At 35.9% G+C, this 18,839-nt stretch overlaps 1 protein-coding gene across 3 annotated transcripts in view; it reads left to right on the forward strand.

The window, feature by feature from the left end:
- Positions 1-14,189, forward strand: part of LOC133530838 (repetitive organellar protein) — a 112,576-nt gene extending 98,387 nt beyond the window's left edge. For all 3 annotated transcript variants that reach the window (XM_061868892.1, XM_061868893.1, XM_061868894.1), the window contains 5 exons: positions 5,673-5,775; positions 6,710-6,841; positions 7,551-7,650; positions 9,748-9,835; positions 10,493-14,189. In XM_061868892.1, the coding sequence (XP_061724876.1) occupies positions 5,673-5,775; positions 6,710-6,841; positions 7,551-7,650; positions 9,748-9,835; positions 10,493-10,675 (606 nt within the window). In that variant the 3' untranslated portion in view covers positions 10,676-14,189. The remainder of the gene's footprint in view (positions 1-5,672; positions 5,776-6,709; positions 6,842-7,550; positions 7,651-9,747; positions 9,836-10,492) is intronic.
- The last annotated feature ends 4,650 nt before the right edge of the window (positions 14,190-18,839 follow it).

Here is an 18,839-nt window from a genome sequence, read left to right on the forward strand (position 1 = left end):
GAGCGCGCCAAGCGGGACGTTTTGGAAACTCAAAATCCTATACAAAATGAGACTTAACGCAAACGCGTTCGTCACGTTACGATGTCGATAAAATTTACACTAGGGGTACAGGTAGGGAGTTTAGATTTGAAACAAGTACAGAAAAATTGACTAAGAATATGCATTTTTCTTAGGGTTACCGTAAAATAGCTATAAAAGTTTTCATCGTAGAAATGTCAAAATATACGTATATTGGTGATTTTCATGGTATAGTATATCATGGATAAGACAAGGAAGATAAGGAAAATGATCGAACGGGGTGATGGTCTTATGGAAACTTCAGTAGAAGTAGCAGAGAAACCGTTAGTATTGTTTGTCCTTGTCATAGTTTAACTTTTCATTTCTGTCTACTTCTAAAAAGTCCTAAGTACCACGTCAAAACGGTAGGCTTATTGCGTATGTTCTGTTCCCAGCCTATGGCGGTAACTCGTCTACAAAAAAAAACCTATATCTATGGTGCTTTTAAATAAATAAATATTATAGCACATTATTACACAAATTGACTAAGTCCCACAGTAAGCTCAATAAGGCTTGTGTTGAGGGTACTTAGACAACGATATATATAATATATAAATACTTAAATACATAGAAAACACCCATGACTCAGGAACAAATATCCATGCTCATCACACGAATACATGCCCTTACCAGGATTTGAACCCGGGACCATCAGCTTCGTAGGCAGGGTCACTACCCACTAGGCCAAACCGGTCGTCAAAAGTAAAGGTCGTTGGTTTAAAGTAAGCATAAATAACATCGCATTTTTATTAAGTAGTTATTCTCTCGGAAGTTATGGACAAAATATTTAGATATATGAAACACATCGAAACACACGCACACAAACACACAATGATCGTAATAAAGCTTAGCTTCTCCTTTAGGTAATAGGTCAGGTGCAGTCGCTTTTACAAAAACTAGTGCCTGCACTAATTATTGGAATTAGATGACCAAAAGCGGAGGTCTCATTTAGAATGCAACCGGGAATGATTAATATTACCTGTATAAACTTTGCTTTTGTATTTTATCAGCAAACACGTAGGTGGAATGTTGAATTAGTGAACGTTATATATTGATTGTAATAAAAAGGTTTAATTATCTTATCAGTTATCACTATCAGCTTCCGGGAAATAAACATATGTAAAGCATTGTTTTTAAAATATTAGCTTGATATGTGCTTATTTATACCTACCGACCGGTTTGGCCTAGTGGGTAGTGACCCTGCCTACGAAGCTGATGGTCCCGGATTCAAATCCTGGTAAGGGCATTTACTCGTGTGATGAGCATGGCTATTTGTTCCTGAGTCATGGGTGTTTTCTATGTATTTAAGTATTTATATATTATATATATCGTTGTGTAAGTACCCTCAACACGAGCCTTATTGAGCTTACTGTGGGACTTAGTCAATTTGTGTAATAATGTCCTATAATATTTATTATTATTATACCTCCCTGTATACGTGCAGCCTATAGAGGTTCTATACGCAGCGGGCCTACGGGGCTCCGGATACAATATAACAACGCGTTCCGGGTGTTGATATGACTGCCTCGTTTCTGCAGTCGGATAATCACAGGAGCACGCGTGGACTGCTTCCATGTGACTATGCGCAAACGATGTACACCCCTGGTGCGCCGGGTGCGGGCCAGCCCCAACTCTATCCTGTGTTTGATAGACAGACTTGACTGCCCATATATAAGAAATGCCTATTTCGAGCAGTGTATACACATTGTAACAGACTTATAAATAGATATAGAATAATTAATTAGGCATTAACATTAGAAACGTAAGTCTATTAACAAATTTGTACGAGTCCATAATTCTGGTTAACCTGTTGACTGCCAAAGGTGTCAACTATCGCCCGCGGCTACATTTTGAAGCAGATGCATTTAATCCTGAAATAGAATCAATGAATATCTATTATACATGAATGCCAAATGATTCATTAATGAAACAACTCACATGACGTTATCGTCACAAACACGCAAACGTTAGTATTTTCATCAATTATTCATAATTACAACTAATTTTAAATCCGTAAATCGTAAACACGACCATTCAGTCGCGCCCACCGTTTAGTTTAGAATCAAAAATAAACCATTTTATAAACGGAATCATCTGACACGTCAAAGTCTTTATTCTGTTGGCACAAGGACTATTTTTGTTTGTAATGTGAGTTCGGAATGTTGGTACTGTAAACTTACATTTACGATACTCAGTATGTGCTCGGCCGACGAACGTATTAGTCAAGGGCGGGCGGCGAATTGAAAAGTTTGGCGCGAAGTGATTTGGAAATTAAAGTGAAATAAAAGAAAGTGTTGTGATTTAATGAAAATATATTTAAAAAAACACTTAATAGGTATTTAAGTTTTAAGACGGTTTAGTGGTGTATAAATAAAATGACGAATTTTTATGTTTAAAAAGTGAAAGACAACCAAATTTGTGTTTTAAAATAACTTAATCTGTTGCAGTTAGAAAAATGAATTGCTAAAGAACTTACGACACAGTTATTAATTTATAATTTAATAACGTCTCGTATAGAAAGGGGCCTTAGGGCTAGTGTTGGTGGCAACTGGAGTCTTTTGAGTCTAAATTGAAGAACTCGACTTGTGTTTACGAGACTCAGAGCTTAAAAAACTTCTGAGTTTTTTAAGTCCCGAGTCGAGTCCTTTATTGAGTCTTTTTAAGCGCAATTCAAAAGGACTCGAGTCTCCGGATAAAGACTCAGTCAACAATTTTAAAGGTTTTAAAACCCTAAGCCCTAAGTTAGGGCTTAGGGTTGGCGCTTTTAACGCGCGATGTAACCTCGCAGGACTCCTTTTACACAGAACGACATCATATGCTCAAATTAGTGTACCACCGCGGAAAAGGATCATAGTGTCAGGATTAGAACTGAACCTGGAATGGTCGTTTATGATAACTCGCGTGACTAAGTCTTGTGGATGACGAAACATAAATACTGTTATGTTTTTCTAATTTTTTATGCTGAACCGTTTGCGTGAAATAAGAAATTCAAAAATGTATTCTTCTAGTAGGCCTCAAGGGCTATTTCATTAATACAACATTTATAGTAACATCGTATAGTGACATGAAAAATACATAGCAACATTTATAAATACAATACCTGAGTAAAAACTACATTATAATAATCTTAAAATAAATGATTACTATAATATAACAAATATGTATAGTCTCTATGGTCAAAAATACATTAAATTTGGAGGTATTAAAGGTATCCAATGTCAGAGTACTACTAATAAGATTTGAAGGCGTAAAGTCTCGTCAAGCGTCAAAATTAAATTATATGAAATGTTCCTGTTAGTGTGAAATAGGACCATTTCTCTACTCTTCGACTGTGATGGTTGTATAATTGCGTTCTTTTCATGTATGGGCTCCCAACTCAACTATAAAATTTATTTCGATACGCTGTAGTCAACTATAAAAAAAATCTACCAATCACGTGCCGCCGTGCTTCCATAGAACGGGCGGGGGCTCGCGCGTTTATGTCTTTTGTACTACATTTTTGTCTACTTAGATACTTACCAATTTTCATTACTTATTTAGGTTTTATAAGAATTCCTTTTGATGATTCATAGATGAAGTATTGTGTACAATAGTGATATAATCAAGTTTTTCAATCTCGTACTTCACTTAGGCAACTCAGCAAGCTTCGTTGTCTAAACACGGTACTCGACTGAAAAGCTCTCTCGTTTTTGTCTATGCCAAATATATACTTCAAAGAAAACTCTAGTAAATAACTCTAAAAGTGACTATCTTCCATATCACCGGGAATGCCGCCAAAAAAACTACAATTTGCGGTTTTCAAACTCCTAAAAACGTCCAGCTGTCCAAACATAATACCTTTAGATATTAATAAAAACATCGTTAGACTGCAGGTCTGCTCTTTACATGACTGCTATTTATTTAGCTTTAAAAAGATACCGCCTACGCGCATACCGATCTTAGCTTTATGAGTAGTTATGTGTTATTAAACATGGATGCTCGTTTCGTGTGAAAAATGTGTATTTGTCGGGCAATCCCTCATTTACTAGTCTTTGTTGTACTATTTACAATTCTTAGGACTATTTAATAATGTATAATAATCGTTACAGTTTGTACCATCGTAATCTAAACGGCTCATTCAGATCTGGGGCGTATTTCAACATGCTGACAATTCCCTGTTCCTTTCCGGGTCGATAAGTAACGACGGTACCCTAGCGACGATATTTACTTCTAGGGGGTTCACTCACGGTACGATTAATCGCTTCGAACATTCTGACGAGAATCGTGCACGATCAGTCGCTTCGAAATTGCCAGCCATACAAGGAGCAATTGGTCGTTACGATCGGTGCGCTATCGAAGGGTGCAGCGCTCATACACGGAGCAATTTGTCGTTACGATCGATGCGCGATCGAAGGCGGCGCCTGCGTCAAGAATGACACAAAAATCAAATCTTGGATCGCAAAGAGCCATACAATGGCGATGGCGATGGCATTGTTGCGATATTCATGATTGCACAGGTTTTTGTTGCGATTTCCGATATCGTCTTCGATTAAGTAAATCGATAACGATATTAAAATACACTACCGATCCGTCGTTTTGATCCATCTGTAATGACAGATTGTAAAGATGAATTGTACCGTAAGTCAACTCCTACTCCAGCAATGTTGGTTGGGGTTGTCAGTGTGGATGACAATTATCAGCGTGGTGAAACAGGGCCTGGAAATACATACAAATACATTCCGGTTAAATCCTCCAAGTGCAAAGTGTTAAAAGTACTACTATTCTCTAGACATATGTGAATTATAACACAAGTGAGACATTCAATAAATGTAAAACCGACAGCAATAAGAACATTATGTCTATGTGGCTTACGTTCGTGAAGACATCGCATTTGGGCACTTTTTATTCTCCTAAACCTCTGCTTGTAAGTATCTTAGGAACAATGATGAATTTAGTAATTCAAAATGATTATCGACTTGCGTCCTGCTACATGATCAGCCGATTTTAGTAAATAAAAACTAAGTACCTGTATTGAAAACTGTTTTTCCATAAAAATATGGTTTTTATTCATATTCCAATCTCATTTTTAATTGCTGAACATTATGTTAACAGTTGCTTAGTTGCTTACTAATCGGCTAATTCTCTTGAAATAAGTTTGAAGAGTCCAGGCTCCAGGGAAATAGCTATGACAGTCTATTTTATCAGATTAAGAGATAATTTAGTATTTACATTTTGTTCAAAAGTTATTTGATTTATTTATTTATTTATTTATTTATTGGTAAAATCTTTGTTTTACAAGTCAGAATCACATTAAATATTTACATAATAAGATTAAAATAACTAATTGTATTTAAAAATTATAACATTTACAACTAAATCTTATATGTATAATTAATCAAGCATTAAAGATAAGTTTTTACAGATTAGTTATAAACTCCACGAAGAAACTCAACGCTATAACATGTTATGTATAACTTTTGAATTAAAAAATTGATACCAGATTAATAAATTAAAAGAATTGATAAATAAAGTTTTGCCACCCAAACTCTTCATCTTTTCAAACCAAGTCTTCCAGATACCATCTGGCCTGGCCCATTATAATATATTGGTATTTTACGAACAATTATTTTTTGCAGCTCCAAGTAAGAAACTCTCACACCGAGTCCACAGAAGACGAGAAACGCAGCGATGACAGCCGACCGCTCAGCCTCGCCTCCGACTTTAGCCGAGACAACATTTGTAAGTTTCTCTATATACAGTATGTATTTTTGATATAAGCTCAAACTTAAATTAGACGTAGGTTTTAGAGCTATAAAACAATTCTGAAAGTTTTTTTAGTTTAGTATTCACTACCAGAGCATAATTAATTTTTGCATTTTTTTTCGAACAGCAATGTATTTTCGTACATCATGATCACTTGTCACAGTTGTGACGTCGCGTCATTAATGAGAGTCTTGTGGGTGACGAAACATAAATACTGTTGTTTTTCTAATTTATGCTGAACCGTTTGCGTGCAATACGAAATTCAAAAATGTATTCTTCTAGTAGGCCTCAAGGGCTATTTCATAAGTTAATACAGTTTAGTATTCACTACCAGAGTATAATTAATTTTGGCATTTTTTTTCGAACAGCAATGTATTTCGTACATCATGATCACTTGTGACAGTTGTGACGTCGCGTCATCAATGAGAGTCTTGTGGGTGACGAAACATAAATACTGTTGTTTTTCTAATTTATGCTGAACCGTTTGCGTGAAATACGAAATTCAAAAATGTATTCTTCTAGTAGGCCTCAAGGGCTATTTCATAAGTTAATACAGTTTAGTGTTCACTACCAGAGTATAATTCATTATTGCATTTTTTTTCGAACAGCAATGTATTTCGTACATCATGATCACTTGTGACAGTTGTGACGTCGCGTCATTAATGAGACGTTTTAATAATAAATAAATAAATAAAAAATAAAAGTCGTCTATATTTTATAAAACCTATAAAAGTGTGTTAATTACAGCCTAAACTAACTGTCCTTTGATTATGTGGTGGTATCAAAAATACGCGCTGTATTTTGTAGTTTTAAGTTCTCACGTATTTTACTCACTAAGCGTGCTTCAGAGAACCGAGGTCTACATATGAGTACAAGTACAAAAAATTACGATTACCTTTTTTGATTCTAGTGCCACTCCAAAGTGGTCCTCGGCGAAACCGGCGCTGCGTGGCGCCATACAGCGCTTCACAGCGCCCTCTTACCCGCTACCTACCCGTCGACCGCGAGGACTTCGACCTCAGACGCCATGTTGAATCCGCGGGTAAGTTACAACTACAACTTACGAAATTTACAGCCTGACAGTCTGTGGCGCCGAATAGGCATAAAATTTCCGGAGAAAATCAAATGTTTTTTTCGAGTTTTTTTTTCAAATTTCGTTTTTTTTTCGGTTTTTTCCCTGTTTATTTCAGAAAAAAATAATACGTCATACACAATGCCACTGATGAGTGATGCTGATGACAGTGTCAAATATATAAAATGCCAGAAACTAACACATTAGACGTGCAACCTTAACCTTCCTGTTTAAATTCCCAATTAAATTCATATGGAAAAATACAGAAGTTAAAAAAAACTTGTTTTTTTCGGCTTTATTCGTCTTTTCGAAAGTATTGTAATTGAAATTTGCATTGTTTTTTCGAAAGAAACTTGAAAAAAACGAGTCGTTTGGAAATTTTCCCGTATTTTTCCGGGTTTTTTCAACGCTAGCGCCGAACCGTACCGCTCTTCACAGCGCCCGCTTCTCTTACCCGCTATTTACTCGTCGACGGTGAGTTATAACTACCGACCGAGGATAATAACTAATGGCGTCATTTATAAACACATGTCTCCACATGCAATTTGTTTTTGTCGCTACATTTTTAACCGATTTTGAAAGAGGAAGAGGTTTTTAATTAAGAACCACCCATAGTGGGGTTTTAGTTTTTCAAACGTTTAGCTTTTTATCATTATTCTATTTTTTTTGTTATCTGCAGGTCACCAGATCGAGCTGTGCCCCCACGTGACAGTGACTGCTAGCGCTTGCCGCGGCTACCTACATAAACTCGGTGCAAAGTTCCATACGTGGTCGAAGAGGTACGTACTAAACTAACAACAATTTTATATGACCATTGATGGACCTTGTGTCTTTATAATAAGGTTTACGAATTGTCAGTTAACAGCGTGGACGATGTTGCATGTCTGCGGCCTTGTAATGTCTTATAAGCGTTAAATTTCTATTAGAAAATGACACTAACACTTTGTTCTGTCAAAGTCGCTGCAGAGTTAACAATTTATGTCAAAGTCAATGCAGCTTAATCTCTAGCCGCCCAGAGACAGACCTACGGAAGGTGGAGGTAAGGAATAGAATCTCCATATACCAAAAAGTGACATAAAAAAACCTTAAATAGGTGGCGTTACAATACCTAGAATACTTGAAAATAAAAATCGAATCATAGACAGCGCACTTCACTCCGTCAATAAGGCCTGAGGTTGTTAGCTACTCTAGCGTTACTCTGGAGAAGTTCGGAACTATTATTTATAGCTGACAACTGGACACTTGCATTAGTTTTGCCTATGGAGATTGCATTCCTTACCTTTACCTTCCATAAACAGACCTTCCATTCCATCTTTATTTTGACAAATCAAACTTGTTGTGTGTCATATGTCTTGCTTGCCTTGAAGGGTTATACTTCTTGCTTTCTTCCTATACCTTCCGGAGTACCCCAAGGATCACATATTGGTCCCTTACTGTTTATTTTATATGTCAATGACATGGCAAACTGTTTTAGGAACTCTGAGCACCTCGTCTATGCAGATGACACAAAAATATACAAAGCTGTGTCCTCAGAAAGCAGATTGCCATGCATTACAGCATGATTTAGATAACTTTTTCCTCTACTGTTCAGATAATCATCTTTTGTTAAATACTGATAAATGTCTCGTAATCAGCTTTAATCGTAAAAATGATCCGTTAGTTTTCAATTACACCTTAGCTGGAAAAAATATAGCCCGGGTATCGTCCGTTAGAGACTTAGGTGTTACTTTAGACTCAGAATTAAATTTTAATTTACATATTGATAATATATGTAAGCGATCTTATAAGAAGTTAGGGATGATTCTCAGGATCGGACAGCCCTTCAGGCGCCCCAATACTTATAAACTATTATTCTATTCCTTTGTTAGGAGTATACTTGAATTTGGTTCTGTTGTTTGGACGCCTCAATACCAAGTCCATATTGATCGTCTGGAAAGGATCCAAAATATTTTTTTTAAATCACTCTGTTACAGAACGGGTAATTATTTTGAACGTACTTCGTTAGCAGCGAAGCATTTTTGTGTTCCTTCCCTTGATAACCGAAGACACTATTTAGATATAATGTTCTTGTTTAAAATTCTTAAAGGAGCGATTAAATGTCCGAATCTTTTAGAATTAGTCACTTTCAGTTGTCCGCACCACCCCCTACGTCCTAGATCTCTATTTTATATCAGCTTTGCCCGCAAGAATTACTCTCGGCACACTTTTTTCAGACGAGTCCCTAGTTATTATAATAAGTACCTACTTGATATTGATCCTTTTCACACTTCATTGTCTAGTCTCAAAATGATACTTAGACGTAAATTGTTTTAGTTCAAGTACATATTTCATATAATTAAATATAATACAATGTACACAATGTATAAATGTAACTTTCCGGTTGTCCTAATACCTACCAAATACTAGTAAAAAAAAAAAAAAAAACAACATATCCGATAATTAATGAAACAGACAGTAATGTAATGTCAAACCTGTTTATTGTATTTTTTTGTCTCCTCTGAAGACTAGTAAATAGAATTTAAGTATGGCTCATGATTTCATGATTTCATTTTCTTTATGCTGGTGGTATGTATGTTAACATTATGTACTTAATAATGAACCTCCAGGTCTATGATTCTTAAGTATGTTAAGTACTCTACATTGTACTTCAAATCCATTTGTATATGTGACTGTTTGTGTTCTAAATAAATGAAAAAAAAAAAAATGTCTTGGCAACTTTTTGGTTACGGTGGTTTCCGGAGGTTGTACATTATAAAAATTTCATGTAGTTTTTTTCCTTAATTATCTAACATGTTTTTTTATTTATTTCCAATTTTTTGTTGTTTATTATTTCCTTGCCTTGCCTTTCTTAAAATAAATGCGATTTTATATTTCAGGTGGTTTGTCTTCGATCGGGAATCGAAGACTTTCGTATACTACTGGGATAAAAGCGAGAGAAAACCGCGGGGCGGCGCTTACTTCCAGGTGTGTTGACCAGGCTGCCTATTTATTACCCCTATGCACATATGTAGCTCTATTAAGGGATCATAATGTGGGGAAAATTATACGCCTTAATTCATTCGTGGAAAAACATTATTTTAACTATGGGAATTACATTCTGGAACCGAACCGAAATTACAGATTAGAACCCTATAATGGCAGGTGGAAATATTCTTAAATTACTTTTTTTTGGGAGAGGTACACAGATTTTTATTAAAGGTAGATAGAAATCTGTGCGGAAAGAGAAGAATACCCGAACAGACTCTACACTGTGGCACACAGAAGGTTCAATAGAATGTTTATAAACATTTTATTGAAATTTCTGAACTTCATCCTGACGCTCACTGTAGAGTTAAGACCAATTCGTGGTAGGTAATCAGTGTCTGCTATAAATAAGTTTTTGTTATGTTATCAATTTACTTTTCTTAGACTACATATGTAGGTACGAATGTGTAGGACATCCATCTTTGTATTTATGTCATGAATAAATAATTTTTATTTTTATTTTGAACACCACGTGAACCTAGTCGGAATGAACGAAGGTTGATATTGAGGTGCACGCGCGTCTGTTGACGTCTTTTAGTTAAAGGTTTAATGGCCGTTTTCCAGCCCCAATAACAAAGTAATATTACCTATTTGCAGGTAATCGAAGAAGTATACCTCGACCACGGCAACACCTCGAAATCCCCCAACCCGCAGACCACATTCATAGTGAAGACCCGGCAGCGCCGCTACTACCTGCTGGCGCCGTCCGGCGAGGCGGCGCGCATCTGGATCGACGTCGTGTTCACCGGCGCGCAGGGGTACACGGACTATCTGGACTGAGAACTTATTTAACCTTCATGATGTTTTAAACTATTTTTAGGGCGTTTTTGGTCTGAACATTGCCTTTTAGCATGATTTATAGTAGACATTTTCGTCTGCTGAATAAAAAAGAATGTTTAGGAATTTATGACCTAACCTTGACGGTTAGCCTGAATTATGTGGACATATTCGTTTAATTTGAAATTTTTGTCGAGGTTTGGGGCATTTTTAGCCTGAGTTATGTGGACATTTTCGTCTGATTAGCAAAGTTTTTGACGAAAAGGTGTGGTCTGAACATCACTTATTTAGCCTAAATTATGTGGGCATTTTCGTCTTGTTGGAAGTCTGAACATTACGGACATTTTAGCCTGAATGGTGTTACGGACATTCTCGTCTGATTACCAGTTTTTGTCGAACTGGTTTGGAGCTCTTTTAATCTGAACATTACGGATATTTTAGGCCGAATTGTGGGACAGACATTTTCGTCTGGCTAGTAAAGCATTTTTTCATTACAGACATTTATGTCTAAACATAAAGTTAGGAAAATGTTTGAAGATTTAATCATTACGGACAATTTACGTTGTAGACATTTTGTCAGAACAGACATATTCGTAGTACAATAATAATTTCCTGTACTTTTAACACTTCTAACGAATCTTTGGGCTTATTAAAACCCAGAATTAAAAATGTTTAGAAACTCTAATTGTGACTTTTTAGACGACCTTGTTTTTTGCTAGTTTTAATAAAACTAAGCGAAAGAGATGAGTACTAAAACAATAACTGTAATATAACAAATGGGTAAAATGTACGATCACACCAAAATCAAGCCTAATACAGTATGTGTTTGCTTTGATTCCTAACTACCTATGTATGAAAATACCCAAAACTTTGGATATATATTTCAATTTCGCAATTGTGTGTTTTTATATCGAATATTTTTAATTCGCGAATAGAAAAATCACAGTATTTTTAGCATATAAAAATATACATAATTTGATACGAATTAAAATTATCATTAGGTATTCATACCTTCGACAATAAAAACCCTGTGCCAAGCTTTATATGATAAAAATATTTTTACACGGCAGCTTTATATCAAGGTAGTTTTGGACGAGACTCTTTACATAGTTCCGTCACACATAAATAACTACAACATAAGATAACACACTAGAAATACACAAAGTAAATATCACACGTGAAACTCGGAAAAAACATCTAGTAAATATCACACGTGAAACTCGGAAAAGCATCTGGTAAATATCACACGTGAAACTCGGAAAAAACATCTAGTAAATAGCACACGCGGAACTCGAAAAAAACATCTAGTAAATATCACACGTGAAACTCGGAAAAAATCTAGTAAATATCACACGTGAAACTCGGAAAAGCATCTGGTAAATATCACACGCGGAACTCGGAAAAAACATCTAGTAAATATCACACGTGAAACTCGGAAAAAAATATGTAACGAACGTACAGCAAATTGCCTATGGGAGAATCAATTTTTTTCGCGATTTCGGAGTAGGCCCCATAGTTGCTAACCTAAACGTTAACGGGTTTACGTTAAACTATAATAATACACTTTCAAGTTCCATATTGTGTTACATTTTTTCTTGTGTGACGTCACATTAATGAGTCTCGTGTTTTAATCTAGTGCCTTGCAAGAGACTGACCTACAAATCTGTGTAAATTGTATTAAATGTACCTTAAATATACAGTCAATTTGTAATGAAATGCCAATTTTGTAAGTGCTCAGATTATTTTAGTTTAAGATGTGTGAGGATTTTCAAATGTACTTTAAGGTTGTTTGAAATTATACCTAATGCATTAATGCTTAAGATCTAATATAGAAGTACACTTAAATAAGTACCTAACCAATACGATTGGGATCGTAAAGGTAAAAAAAGAATTTCGACTCTGTTGCCTATATAAGAAGTCTGAAAATCAGAAAGGTGTTTATGAGAGTCCCGTAATATATGAAGCTCGTGTAAATTACACCTAAATGCATTACAATAAAGTTCATATTCGCGATAGTGCGGTCAAAGAACTAACTTATTTTGTATAAGCACGCTTATATACCTTATGTTAAAGAATAATAATGTTACCATTATTAGCTATATATATTATGTATTACTGGCAACTTTACATTGCCAAAACGCATGTTTGTATTAACTTTGTAACATTGTCGAAAACACACAAGTAACCCTTTCAACTATATTTGCCATGTACAAAAATGTCACTCACACGCCAACATCTTCGATTCAGGAGATATATCTTTAATTCAGGTCATTAAGAGCTTAAAATTAGCATTTATAGCATAATGAATTCGACGTTTAAAAATAAAACTAATTTCGGACCGACATAATTGAGAAATACGACCTCTAGAGAACAGTCAGACAGATGCAAACTTTTCCCCCAAACTGAAACGGTAACGCTTCGCTTCGCTCGGTCAGTAAAAAAAATATAATCTTAAACTAAAAACACGAGTCAGACCAAGATAAGTTGGCAGCAATTTTGATAGCGCAGACGGTGTACGTGTTATTTTTAACGTCAAACTTCTATGAAATTATGACGTTTACTTAACACTTGCACCGTCTGGGCAAAATCACTACCAACTTATCTTGGTCTGACTCTATATTGATCAAAGAGAATTTGAAATAGAGGTGAATTGTCAAAGAAAACTTTATAGCTACGAGTATAGTACATTTACCGCCATCTTTCGACACATGATTAAAACTTTTAGAACGCCATTTGAGTTTGATCCTTATAGGGACCGTGCGCGTTGGAGGGTCTGCCATCTTGTGCTCTGAATCGGAACCATAAACATGTACATTTACACGTCACGTGTTTTCTTGTGCATAGTAGGTTCTGCCATCTTGTGGGCTACATCGGAACAATAAACATCACATTTACGCCTCGCGCCTAAATTCTGACGGCTCCTGTGCTGCCTCCTACAATTCATGCACGCTCCCTATTATTTCACTGTGATAAATTTGTTAAATATCAAAAAGTGGCGCCATCTTACCGGGCATCGGCTATAGGTTGTTACGTCATCGCTCGAAACGATGCCGCCATACCTTTGGCCTTTGATCTATTAGATGGCGCCACTTTTTGATATTTAACATATATCAGTGAAAGAATAAGAATCAAAGTCAACTGGCGTTCTAAAAGTGTTAATCATGTGTTGAAAGATGGCAGTAAATGTACTGTGACTACTAAGTTTTCTTTGACAATCCGCCTCTATTTCAAATAATCTTTGATATTGATATGCGAGAGTATAAAGAAGTTCTTGGTGTATATTGATATTTAGCGTTTTTGGCATTGAAAGGGTTGCATGCTTTGTATAACACACAAGCATTATTGAATACAACCCATCTTAGAGCAAATGTGTGAAAAATCGACAGTGTATAACATATAAATGGAATGTATTGTAATTGTGTGATTCGTTTGTACAATGAAATGGCTGAAACCAATTATTTTAGATCATAAGGTCACATTATTATTAACCAAGCAAGTAAATAAAGCATTTACATAATTTATCGTTTTATTCCCAGTGACTAATTTTACTGATAAATAAATAATAAGGATCGTGTCATTCACGAAGACGCGTGGCTTGATTCTTATTGTCATGTAATTAAAGGTTAGATTTGACAAATCTGCGCGTCATCGTGGATGGCACGAGCTATAAACCTCCTGCGGTGGCAGCATGGTCCCATTTTTATCACCTGTCACTATGCCCATTTCGCGCTTACATACTTGTTAGAACGTGACAGGCAAGGTGACAAATGATAAAGAGCCGACCATCTTAGCCCTACAGAACTGAAAAGCGATTGTGTATAATAAGGACCCGGCCGAATTTTTAGTCATCTTTTTGCATTTGTGACGTTCCACGGTAAAGGTACCTTATGGCGATTGCCGCTTACGCTATTATTAAAGACGCTCCAAGACTAATCAGGCGCTACGCGACGTAACCGCCAACCGCAATAAGGTACCTTTATCCGTGGAGCGTTACTTTTTTGCAACTGAGTTTTAAACCCACGCGTTTTGACCACCACACATATAAAGGTTTAACGGCCACACAACACCTCGTGCCCTGCGCAATTCATCATTATTATAACATGTCTACAGTTTTCTATTACAGACTGTTTTGACCTATAATTTTTAAATCTCAATCAAAACTCATATATTCATCAGTCAACTAAGGCCCAACATAATATATACAATAATAGACACTATGACGACACAACTGTTATTTGCTACGTCACCTGTTCTGTTCATTAAGGTGGTTCGACTAGGTTACCCAAAGCTTAAACCTCACTAGATGGCGCCACAATTGCAAATTTTGAGTTTTAATTTTTTTGTGGAGTAGTCTTTGGTATTTCTATACTGTAAATTATGTTAAGCGCACTCTTTAAATAAATATTGAACTATTAAAACAAACATTGAACACTTCATTGTACAAAAACTACCCCTTAATGTCGACAGAATGTTTCTTGACTCTATTTCTAACTGTCACTCACACATTCAAACAGTCGTACTGGGATCCTTGTAGTAGACAATTTGGCACAGCGTGAGTAGGCTTCAATAGCGTTGCGGTATGTACGTGGAAATACATTCAAGGGGATGTGGGTTCGAGACTCATTAATTTTTTTTTGTTATCAGTATTATCAAGTACGTTATTAATAAATTATTTTATGAGAAATATGAGCGTTTTTCCATAAAAATATTAAAAATCTGATTCTCACACATCATGATATTTTTGGGTTCTTCCAACTCAGAATCACTAGCATAATCAATCCTCGTGCTATAAAAACCCGAAAATTTGTATTGAAATTTTAGTTTTACACTGAGATTTCTTTCACACTAAAATGTGACGTAATGGTATGGATATTTTAGGATATCTTTTTTTAATGCTAGGGTGGAGAAGATTCTAAGTAGAATGAACCTAAGAAAGTCCAAATTTGTAAGTCAGATTTTCCGGTAATTTTTTCAAAAAAAAAACGCTGTTTTCCCTTACTGCCCAGCCTTTAAAAAAGTAGGTACTATTTTACAGTAGAATTAAAAGCTTTTTTTACGATACATTTAATTAAATTACAGTGAGTTACAAAATTGCATGGCCTTCTATTTATAACCATTATAAAAAGAAATGAGATATTTACCATGTTTGTTTATATTATTGATTTCCCGATATTTTGACACAACTAGAAGTTTCACACAATGCCTAGGGATAGAAAATTATTTATTTATTTTATTTATTGTCAATTTCATTCAACGGATCACATCATATCCAATTTATGTGTTTATGTATTGCATTGTTTTCTACCTAGTTGGTTATTAAATTCTGTTACTGCAATAATCTTTATCTACATAAAATATACCAACGAAAGTTTAATAAAGTATATATTATAAAATAATAAGTAAAATGAAGTACACAAAATCAGGAATCACATATGACAATATCATTCAAAATCGCCTCCTCTGGCTTTGACACAGGCCCTGAAACGACGAGGCCAGTCATCAATAGCGGCACGCACGATTGTCATGTCTAATTCCGTCACTGTCTTAACTATGGCCCGCTTGAGGGAGTTAAGATTTGTGTGGGGTTTAGCACAGGCTTTCTCCTCAATAACCTGCTATATGGCATAATCCAGGGGGTTAAGGTCCGGGCTGGAGAACGGCCAGTCTTCGTGGGCAATAAAGTCAATTTTGTTCCTTCGAAACCTGGCTTGAGTTGTTTTTGCCTTATGTGCAGGAGCTGAGTCTTGTTCAAAGATCCATGGCTGGTTTTGAAATAGGGTGTGGCTTAAGGGCTTCACTATTGGTTCGAGAACGGTTTCCAGTTTCCGGTTTTCACACCTTTTTCACAGAAATGAATCTGTGTTAGCCCTGAGTATGACACACCCAAAATCATGTTTGGCGGGTGCCCACATGTGTGCAACGCAATAGGGTTGTTTCCATCTACAAATCTTAGGGCATAATTGTATCCCAATAAATTCTTTTGGATTATAAGAACACGTTAAACTACTTTTAGGGGACCTGTAATGACCATATTTTTGTAAATATTGAATTTAAAATATCTTTTGGCACACGTCACGTGACCAAACTCGAAACATCATTGAAGATTCTGATGACGTCACAACTCTCGGATGGACACTGTTGACAGTTAGGCGATTAACAACAAATGACAAATATCAGTTGACAGTTCGTATCTTCTACGTGTGTATGTAGTTATGTGTCAAATCATAAACTGTGACGTCACACAATTTTCAAAGAGCGTTTTGGGCGCGAAAGCATCTGTCAAAATATATTTTGTTAATTTAACAATTTAAAGCCGTTTTTAGTATAAAAGCTGAATTTTAAGGCAACTTTTAGTTAATATAGAAAGTAATACAAGCGTTTCAAAAAATTGGAATACGGTTCTCTTTTAGGCCCCAATTCATTATAGATACGACGAGATAAGCGTTATGTGTGGTATATAATTATAGCTCACAAATCCACCACATTATGTCATTTTTTATTTTTTCGGTAGCATTTGTTTTAACAGGAATAAAGAGGTTGCAAATCGAGTAACAGAACTTCAGAACAGATAACATTTGATATTTACCAGTCGCTTTTCGGTGAAGGAAAACATCGTGGGGAAACTGGACTAATACCAACAAGGCTTAGTTTTACCCTCTGGGTTGGAAGGTCAGATGGCAGTGGCTTTCGTAAAAACTAGTGCCTACGCCAAATCTTGGGATTAGTTGTCAAAGCGGACCCCAGGCTCCATTGAGCCGTGGCAATATGCTGGGACAACGCTAGGAAGAAAGAAAGAAATCGAGTAACAGAACTTAGTAACCAACTAGGTATAATAGTTATGATGTAAATGTCCATATCATGTTGGAGTCATATATTAGCCAACTAATTATTCAAGATCAATACACTTAGCTCCCTTAGGTATTCGCCTAAGTACAATCTCGGGCAAAATTGAGTTTTATAAAAATGAACTCGTTTCTAGGTCATATTTTCTATGAATTGGTCATTTTTGTAGACTCCAATTACAGTTACACTTTTCCTGGTTTTTCGCGGACCAGAATATCGATGATTTTTGTAACTTGATTTAGACGTCGCTATCATTTTCAATCCAAAAACACATAAAATCACAATTCAGAACATGCGGCAGCGTTGTTTTCTATCAAGTACGTCAAGCACCAGGGCGGCTACCGGGAAAATCGAAATTCGTCAATTTCGGGCATTTTTCTCTGTCACTCTAATTACGTCTTAGTGAGAATAAAAGAGAAAGATCCCCGCAATTTGCGAATTTAGGTTTTCGCGGTAGGCCCCCAGGTCCTGTCAAGTTTCAGCAGTGTTGCCAGGCGAGCGGAAGAGAATTATCGTACTTGAGAGTCAATATTATTGTACCGTTGAAAAAAATATCGTACGCCAATCAAAAAGGCAGCCCCTAAAAATGTCTAGCAAAATAAGCTTAAATTTCCAATTAATAATAAAAAAAAGACAATTTTCGTCTAAATTGCGCAAAAAATCTGTTTATGTTTGTGTATTTTTGGGATAGACTCAAACGGTATACAGGAAATTGAGACATTTTAAACTTTAAACTTACACCAAGGAGCCGAACACCCAAAATATACTAATTTTAGCCTATTTCTGAGAGAAAGTGTCATATTTTGCTTCAAATTACTAGACTTTTAAGGTGGCATCATCCAAGGCCTGAAATTATAGTACTTTAGTGTACGATAATGCTCTTTGGAACATTATGTCATACCAGGGCTCAAATTATCGTACATGTACGACAATTATCGTACGCCTGGTCACACTGAGTGTCAGTGTCGACAGAGTCAGCTAAAAACGCGTCAAACATTGCAACGTCGCGCCGATGGCCGTCCGAAGCATGAAGTGGCAACGCCGCAATGTATTTGTACACGACATTTGTCACACACACATGAGTAAAATTTATAAAAATATAACGTTGATTATTGCATGATTTCTGTATGAAACAAAGTTTTTCTATTAATTTAGCGCAAATGAATATTCGAAAGTAGATAGATGCGCAACTATTTATGTAATAATATTGTGTAATTAATTAATAAATAGCGATTGTTTTTTGTATGAAAATCGAACCACCTTAAGTTATTACTAAAGAGAAGCCATACCAAACAATGATATTGTCGCAATCGCAACCTGTAGC

This window comes from Cydia pomonella, chromosome 24 (genome assembly GCF_033807575.1).
Source record: "Cydia pomonella isolate Wapato2018A chromosome 24, ilCydPomo1, whole genome shotgun sequence".
NCBI classification, from domain to species: Eukaryota; Metazoa; Arthropoda; class Insecta; order Lepidoptera; family Tortricidae; genus Cydia; species Cydia pomonella.